At 57.6% G+C, this 7,364-nt stretch overlaps 1 protein-coding gene across 1 annotated transcript; it reads left to right on the top strand.

Annotated features, from left to right (window-relative positions):
- Positions 1–3,167: 3,167 nt before the first annotated feature.
- Positions 3,168–6,701, top strand: LOC136635188 (G patch domain-containing protein 4). Its single transcript, XM_066610335.1, has 7 exons — positions 3,168–3,261; positions 4,057–4,130; positions 4,497–4,589; positions 4,862–4,966; positions 5,148–5,248; positions 5,344–5,394; positions 5,744–6,701. The coding sequence occupies exons 1-7, from the start codon at positions 3,216–3,218 to the stop codon at positions 6,012–6,014; spliced, it is 741 nt and encodes a 246-aa protein (XP_066466432.1). The 5' UTR covers positions 3,168–3,215; the 3' UTR covers positions 6,015–6,701.
- Positions 6,702–7,364: the final 663 nt, after the last annotated feature.

Below are 7,364 nucleotides of genomic sequence, written 5' to 3' on the forward strand. Positions count from 1 at the left end.
CTAGATAGGCGCTAGATAGGTGCTATATAGGCGCTAGATAGGTGTTAGGTAGGCGCTATATAGGCACCATATAGGTGTTAGGTGCTATATAGGTGCTATATAGGTGTTAAATAGGCACTTTCAATACAAGTAAATAGTACCTGCATCCCAGTGATATGTTTTCCTTTTGCAGGGTTGCCAGCCTGTGTATGGCACTGGTGTGTGAATGAAAGGATCTGTTGCATGTGATTTCTATGTAGGCAAGACATGTTACATGGCATGCAGAGATGCATTTATTCTATGCCAATTATTGTCACATGGCTTTACAGCTAATGATGCATCTTTCAAAAAAAAACCACATTATTTTCTCTTCCTGAAATTTGGGGGAGTTTCAGGTCTTTGATGTTTCTCCAGACTTATCCTTTCATTTTGCCCACCAGCATAGATACCTGCCATCATTGCCCCCCTTGAAAATATAGTCGCCGTCGCCCCCACCTCTCGAATCCTGGCTACGGGCCTGGGCCAGCCCAGCCATGAGGCCAGCTGAGGCAGTCATCTCAGGAGCCACGCGCTTCCACCCACCCACTTGCCTGCGCTTGCTCCTCACTTCCCATTCCCTGGTTTTAAAAAGAACGTGGGGAGAGCCCCGCTGCATCTGGAGTTGGGGGGCAGGAGGAAAACAGGCTGCAGGATGGGGCCAGGCAAGCTGACTTCCCACACAAGAGTTCAGCATTAAGGGGAGGTGTGAACTGGGGGGGGCAGGGACATTGAGGTCCATCTGAGTGAGGTCACAGCAGCTACCAGGATGCTCCCGCAAGGGACCAATTGGTCACGGATGGACAATGGGCAGGAGCTGGTTGTGAAAGATGACTGGGGACAGGTGGTCCTTGTGGAAGTTTGGGGACGGGGGCATTGGAGAGGAGGGTTTCAAGGGTTGTTCCAGGTATTTGATAACATTCAGTAGAAGAAAACAGTCCTCGTGGGAAATCCTCATCCACCCCTCCTCCTTTCAACAACATGGATGGATAAAACTCATCCCAGCCCCAGCTTGGAGCCCCCTTTGCTAGGGGGCCTCCCCCTGCCCCTATATTCCTGGTTCTGCTCCATCCCAGATATGTCAGTTCATTCCAAAGACTTTAGGCTCAGACAGACCATCGTGATCCGTAATGAGAGCAGAAGAACCAGGCAGGCTAGGAAGTGGAGCTGCGTCGCTAAGGCAACCGGGGCGGCATCATCTCGCGCTAGCCTGGCACCAGTGTGCCAAGGTGCTTTTGCTCAGCGACACATGTGGGAAGGGGGGATGGTGGAAGGGCCAGTAGCCTGCAACACCGTGGGCAGGTGAGAAGCAGATCGTGGTCAGGGTTTCTCAACAGGTGACACCCCACCCATCCCAGGCATCGAAACGGGCAGAGGAAATGGCAAGCCAGTTGCCAGAGAGGAAGAGCAGGAATGATGAAGAATGCCCCAGCAAAGGAATCATTGAGGCTGCGGCCAGAGCCTTAGCAAGCTGTGGCCTATCCCTTGGACACCTTCACCCACTGGGCTCGGGGAGGTGGGACGTGCAAGTTGTGACATCTTGCTGTGCAGAGAACCTCATTGCAATGAACGCATGTACCGGATCGGGGCCCAGGCTCCTGCTGAATGAAGGCACAAGCGACCCTCTGGAGGGGGTGCTTCTCTGCATTCTTGGTGCTGAATATGGAGCGGAAGGCAAACCAAGACAGCGGACACATCCTTGCAGCCCTGGGACGGAGTTTTCTTCTCCTAGGCACCCTTCCCTCCCACACACACATCAGCACCTCCTTTGGCATGCCACATCCGTGCCCTTTTGACCTCCAGCATCAGTCCCGGCACCTCCTTCGCTGCCTGGAGTTGTGCGATCATCTCCGGGGAAAGGAGCCACCTTGTGGGAGAAACTTCCCCGCATCCCTTTAATGGCTCCAGCTTGAAAACTAAGAAAGAGACTCTCCTCTGCTGGCAAAGCCCTTCCTCTGCTGGGGTTTCGAGGCCACGGCCCATCGAAATAAAACATGCAGAAGCAGGAGATGCTGTGGAAAAGAGGCGGGCTGAGAAGGCTCCCCACCCTTAACTGAAGAACCCAAAAAGACGCAGAGCGCCCTTAGATCAGGCTCCAAAGGTCCCCTTAAGTCCTGCAGGGAACGGCATCGTCCCAGCACCAGCCCCACTGATGGAGTTAAGGAACTGACCTTCTGCTCTTCATTAAAGCTCAGAGCAGAAGCACACACAAAAGGTGCAACCAGTCAGCAGGCAGCCAGCCGTGTGTCTGGCCTCCTGTTTCCCCAGTGTGTGTGGCCCCAGGGTGGTGACGGTCACTTCAGCTCCGAGCTACTGAAGAGGCCACGGCCCACGTGAGATTTCTAGGGGCAAACAGGGCCACGCACTGCCTGCCCTGGTCCCAGAAGTGCTGATGCTCTTTAACCCTGAGTGATGTTCCGCCTGGACCGTTTCACACCCGGGGAGCTGCCCCGATGGGGGAACGGAGGAGGCCAGTTTCGTTCGTCTTTATTGGAGGAAATTCTATGCATCCAGCCTGCCTCCCAGGCGGGAGGGCCACCATGTCCGGCCAGTGGGCCGGGGCACAAGGGGAGGCTGTGCACAGCCCACAGGTGGGTGCCCGCCCCGTGGAAGTCTGGGGGGGAGGGTCATTTGTGGTGGGACCACTCTTGGGGGAGGGGTGTGCACACCCTCCCCCCACCAGAAGAGCCACACTGACGACCCTGTCCCTGGTCCCCCAAGTGCAGGTGCTCTCAAGCCATAACCCTTTCAGTGCCAGCTGCTGCAGGTGTGCCCCACAGGAGCCTGGGGGAGGGTCATTGGTGGTTGGGGGGCTCCTGCGAGAGGGGGTGCCCCCCCACTGGCAGAGCCACCCACTGCCTGCCCTGATCCCAAACTGCAGCTGCAGAGACTGCCTGGCTGTGGTGCTGAATGGCAGCTGCAGAAGGGGAAGGCGGAGCAGGCGGGGACGAGGAAAAGTGGCTCACTCGGGTCTCCGTACAGCCCAGGAAACAAGATGGCGGCCTCCAGGGACGCGGCCGCGCGGGGCCAACATGGCGGCCTCCAGCGTCCCGGAGACAAGATGGCGCCTCCAGCCGGCGCGCAGGCCTTTTGCACTGCGCCGCTTGCACTGCGCAGCCCGGAAAGCCTCGCTGACCCAGAAGCCCTTGCGCGGGGGGCGTGGACGGGGCGGGGCTTCCCCGGGAGGGCCACGTGCCGGGATGCGGTTCGCGGAGCGGGAGCTGCGGCGGCGCGGCTGGAGGGCAGGTGGGCGCTGTGGGGAGACCTGGGGGCTGGCAAGGGGGGGAGGCAGGGGCAGCAGGCCCCCCAGTCCCTCCCCCCGGCGCTGGGAGGGAGAAGGCAGGGCCCCCCCAGGAGCCCCCCCACTACTGATGCCCCCAAAGTGTTAAGGCTGGAGGGCAGCCTCAGGACAGGCAGGGAGTGGCTCTGCCAGGGGGGCTCCCAGGAGCCCCCCAACCACAAATGACCCCCAGACTGCTGTGGGGCACACCTGCAGCCCCCAAAGGGTTAAGGCTGGAGAGCATCCTCTGCTTTGGGACCAGGGCAGGCAGTGGGTGGCTGGGGGGGCACCCCTCCCCCAAGAGTGGCCCCCACCACAGATGACCCTCCCCCAGACTCCTGTGGCACCCGAAGGGTTAAGGCTGGAGGGCAGCCTCAGGACAGGCAGGGAGTGGCTCTGCCAGGGGGGCTCCCAGGAGCCCCCCAACCACAAATGACCCCCAGACTGCTGTGGGGCACACCTGCAGCCCCCAAAGGGTTAAGGCTGGAGAGCATCCTCTGCTTTGGGACCAGGGCAGGCAGTGGGTGGCTGGGGGGGGCACCCCTCCCCCAAGAGTGGCCCCCACCACAGATGACCCTCCCCCAGACTCCTGTGGCACCCGAAGGGTTAAGGCTGGAGAGCATCAGCTGCAGGAACAGATTCTGCACCAGGGAAGTCAAGGCACAGGAACTGACCCTCACTCTCCTGCCGAGTGCGGGGCTTTCCTCAGTTCCCCTTTTGTGGTCCTCCCCCTTCTCTCCCCCCCCCCACTTTCAATACAGGGAAAGGCCTCGGCAAACGAGAGGACGGCATCGCAGAAGCCCTCAAGGTCAAAGTGAAGTGTGACACCGCCGGGGTGAGCCGGTCGCAGTGTTGAGGGGGTGGCCAGGCTTGAGTTTGGGGCACACGGATCTCGGAAGGAACTTGGGGGTGTGCGTGAGGGGAAGGGTTGGAATGCATTTTGAGGGGGCAGCAGACCCCTCAATCTGAGTGGGGCAGTGGTGCCTGCATTTTGCAAGCCCGCCTTGAGGACTAGCAGCTTGATTTAAAACCAGACTCTTGGAGTGTTGCAGCGAACGGTGCGTGGGAGTGTGCAGGTTTTTGCATAAACAAAATTCACAACCAGAAGAGTTGCTGTCTGAGTCTTAGTTTGTTTCTTGGTGGCCCTCAGGAGCAGCAGTGCTTGTCTGGGGTCTGCTAACTGCTGCCTCCTCCCTGTCAGGTGGGCCACAGCTCAGCTGAGGAACTCACGTTCCACTGGTGGGATCATGTCTACAATTCAGTTGCAACCAACATCAACGTGGAGGCTGGGCAGGTAAGCAGGGCATTCGGTTGGCCTGAGCTGCATGACGCAGGATAAGTCCATCCCAGGCGGCAAGCCACGATGGGTATGCACAACCTGGTTTTAGACTGGGCTGTCCGACATGCCAGATTCAGGGGAGAGGATGCAGGTCTCTTGCTGTCTTATGTGCTCCTGAGGCACCTGGTGGACTACTGTGAGATGCAGGAAGCTGGACGAGATGGGCCCTGGGCCTGATCCAGGAGTACTTTTGATGTTCTTAAAAATAATTCTGTCCCCCCACCCAGGATGGTGCCAAGGTGACAAAAATCTCTAAGCAGAGCAGAGCAATAACAAACAAGAAACCCCGCAAGGCTCACGAGAAGAACATGCTCTACGGCCGTTTTGTGAAGGTGACAGGATGCAAAGGATCAGACTTGTGGTGTTGAAGGGAGCTGGGAGTATTGGGGGGGGTCGTGACTCAGTAGCAGAACCCCTCTGTACAGCTCGATCACAGGCCTCTTTTCCCTCCTGTACTGCCACAGGCTGTGGGGGAAGCCTTTGCACCCTGGCTGATGCCAGCTCTCCTTCCAGGCAGCCACACTGACAGCGGGCACGGAAGAGCCCCTGATGCCGCCTCCCTCCTCAGACAGCAGCGACGAGGATGAGAAGCTGGACCTCTCCACTGCCAGGAGGTGGGGGGCGGCTGGGGGTGGGGGGAGGTCTGGCTAGGCTGCACCATGGAGGGCAGTTTGCCCAGGAAACTGACCTCATCCCTCCCCCCTCCCAGGCTGACCGATGAAGAGCTGGTCCAGGTTTGTGGTGGACGCACAGCGCATAAGTAAGTGTGGGGTTGTTGCCGTGTCCCGTTCTCTAGGGTGGCTCTAGTTTTGGTTGCAGAGACTGAACAATGCCAGGGCTGTGGGGTGGCAGGCCTGGCTTGCTACCCTGACCTACAGGCATTCCGTACTTGCCCCAAGAGCCATGGCATCCATGCCTGGCATCTCAGCCTTCTGCAGGGAACGAAAAGACCACACTCTGCAGCAGACTGGACTCTCTCTGCCCATAGCTTCTGCTGAAGAAGCAGAGATGGTCCTCGAGCCAGAGGTCTTGGCTGGTCCTCAAGCGTCTGGAGCCCAGGCTGTCAGAGTCACTTAACACTTTTCCTGCCTGTCTTTCTGTGCTCCCAGGGGTGCCCGACATGGCCTGAAGATGAGTGCCAAGTTGGCTCGGCTTGAGGCTCAGGAAAAGGCTTTCTTGGCGAGCCGCGTCCAGCCGACAGGGCAGGAGGTGACCCCCAGCAGCAGCTGCCAGGAGGAAAGGCGGAAGAAGGGCAGGAAGCAGAGGAAGAGACAGGAAAGGGAGCTGGAGGGCCTGGAAGACCAAGAGGAGGCGGAGGGACCGCGGAAGAAGAAGAAAAAGAAAAGGAAGCAGCGGCATGAGGATGGCGGTGGAGAGTGAACACAAGGAGCCCCTAGAGAAAAACTGAAAGGCCGGCTGGGGTGGGAGGTTGCAGAAGGCAAAGGATGGGAGGTTTGGACCTGGCTTTGCAGGAGCCCAAGTTTCTCCCCTCCCCCCACCTGTTGCGTTGACACCTGCTGCAGGAAAGAGCTCCTGCTGTTCTGCCTGGGGATAGGGGGCTTGGCAAGGGCTCTGTGGCCCCCCCTCTTGAGTGTCCTTTTTTCACCTGAAGGACACTTTTGCAAACATTTAAATAAACCAACATGAGCCAAAGCTTGGGGCTTGATTTCACTTGGTGGCTGCGCGTGCAAAGATTCCTGCAGGGTGTGCCCAGTGCAGCCTCCTGGGAAGGCAGCCCTGGTCTCCCACCATTGCCATTTGATGGTGTCTGCAGCAAGGCAAGAAGGGGGCCCTTCTCTGCTCTGTCTGCATCTCAAACATGCACCCTGAACAACTTTTGCACTGAGATTCTGGGAACTCAAGGCTGGATTTGGCCTGCCTGCATCTCAGCTCTATTTTTTATATATAAATTGAACAGCAAAAACAGAATCCTAGTTGGAGGAGGGGGCTGGGATGCAGGCTTTTTCTGTCCTCTGAGAACAACTGGTGGCAAGCAGACTGTCCTATACTCTCTCCCCAGGAGGAGAAGGGCCCCCCTCTCCCCCCTAAGTCAGCTGTTCAGTGAAATAAAGATCTTCAAACTTTTTCTGGCTTCTTGTTAGTTCTCATCATGAGAGAGTTAACTTTACTGGTTCAATATAGAAAAGGTGACCTGTGGCAACTATGATGGCACAGGCTGCTGCAGACTCCAAGATCTGCAGGCCTCATCTGGACCAGGAAGGAGGTGAGGAGAGATTGAAGGTGGGATGGAGAGGCCAGGACAGGAGGAGGAGGAGATGATAGAGGAGGAAGAGTGAAAAGAGCTGAGTGATTGGCTTTCATGGGATCTTGTTGGCATCCTTCAGTCTCAGAAGACTACGGTATTGCGCACTGAATGGTGGTTCTGGAACAGAGTGTCCTCTCCAGTGCGCGAAGCCTGGGTAAAGTAGGTATGGAGGATGGGCTGTTTCCCATGCAGCAAATCCCCCCTCTCCACGTCGCTGAAATGGTCCAGTGGAAAGGCAGAAGCCAATACGATTAAGAACATAAGAACAGCCCCGCTGGATCAGGCCATAGGCCCATCTAGTCCAGCTTCCTGTATCTCACAGCGGCCCACCAAATGCCCCAGGGAGCACACCAGATAGCAAGAGACCTCATCCTGGTGCCCTCCCTTGCATCTGGCATTCTGACATAACCCATTTCTAAAATCAGGAGGTTGCGCATACACATCATGGCTTGTACCCCGTAATG

Source organism: Tiliqua scincoides, chromosome 15, assembly GCF_035046505.1.
Source record: "Tiliqua scincoides isolate rTilSci1 chromosome 15, rTilSci1.hap2, whole genome shotgun sequence".
NCBI classification, from domain to species: domain Eukaryota; kingdom Metazoa; phylum Chordata; class Lepidosauria; order Squamata; family Scincidae; genus Tiliqua; species Tiliqua scincoides.

Excerpts from the sequence above, each read along its gene's own strand:
- LOC136635188 (XM_066610335.1), top strand. The coding sequence starts at position 3,216 with ATGCGGTTCGCGGAGCGGGAGCTGCGGCGGCGCGGCTGGAGGGCAG. Across the intron at positions 4,131-4,496 it reads TGAAGTGTGACACCGCCGGG|GTGGGCCACAGCTCAGCTGA; the intron begins GTGAGCCGGTCG and ends CCTCCCTGTCAG. Across the intron at positions 5,395-5,743 it reads GGTGGACGCACAGCGCATAA|GGGTGCCCGACATGGCCTGA; the intron begins GTAAGTGTGGGG and ends CTGTGCTCCCAG.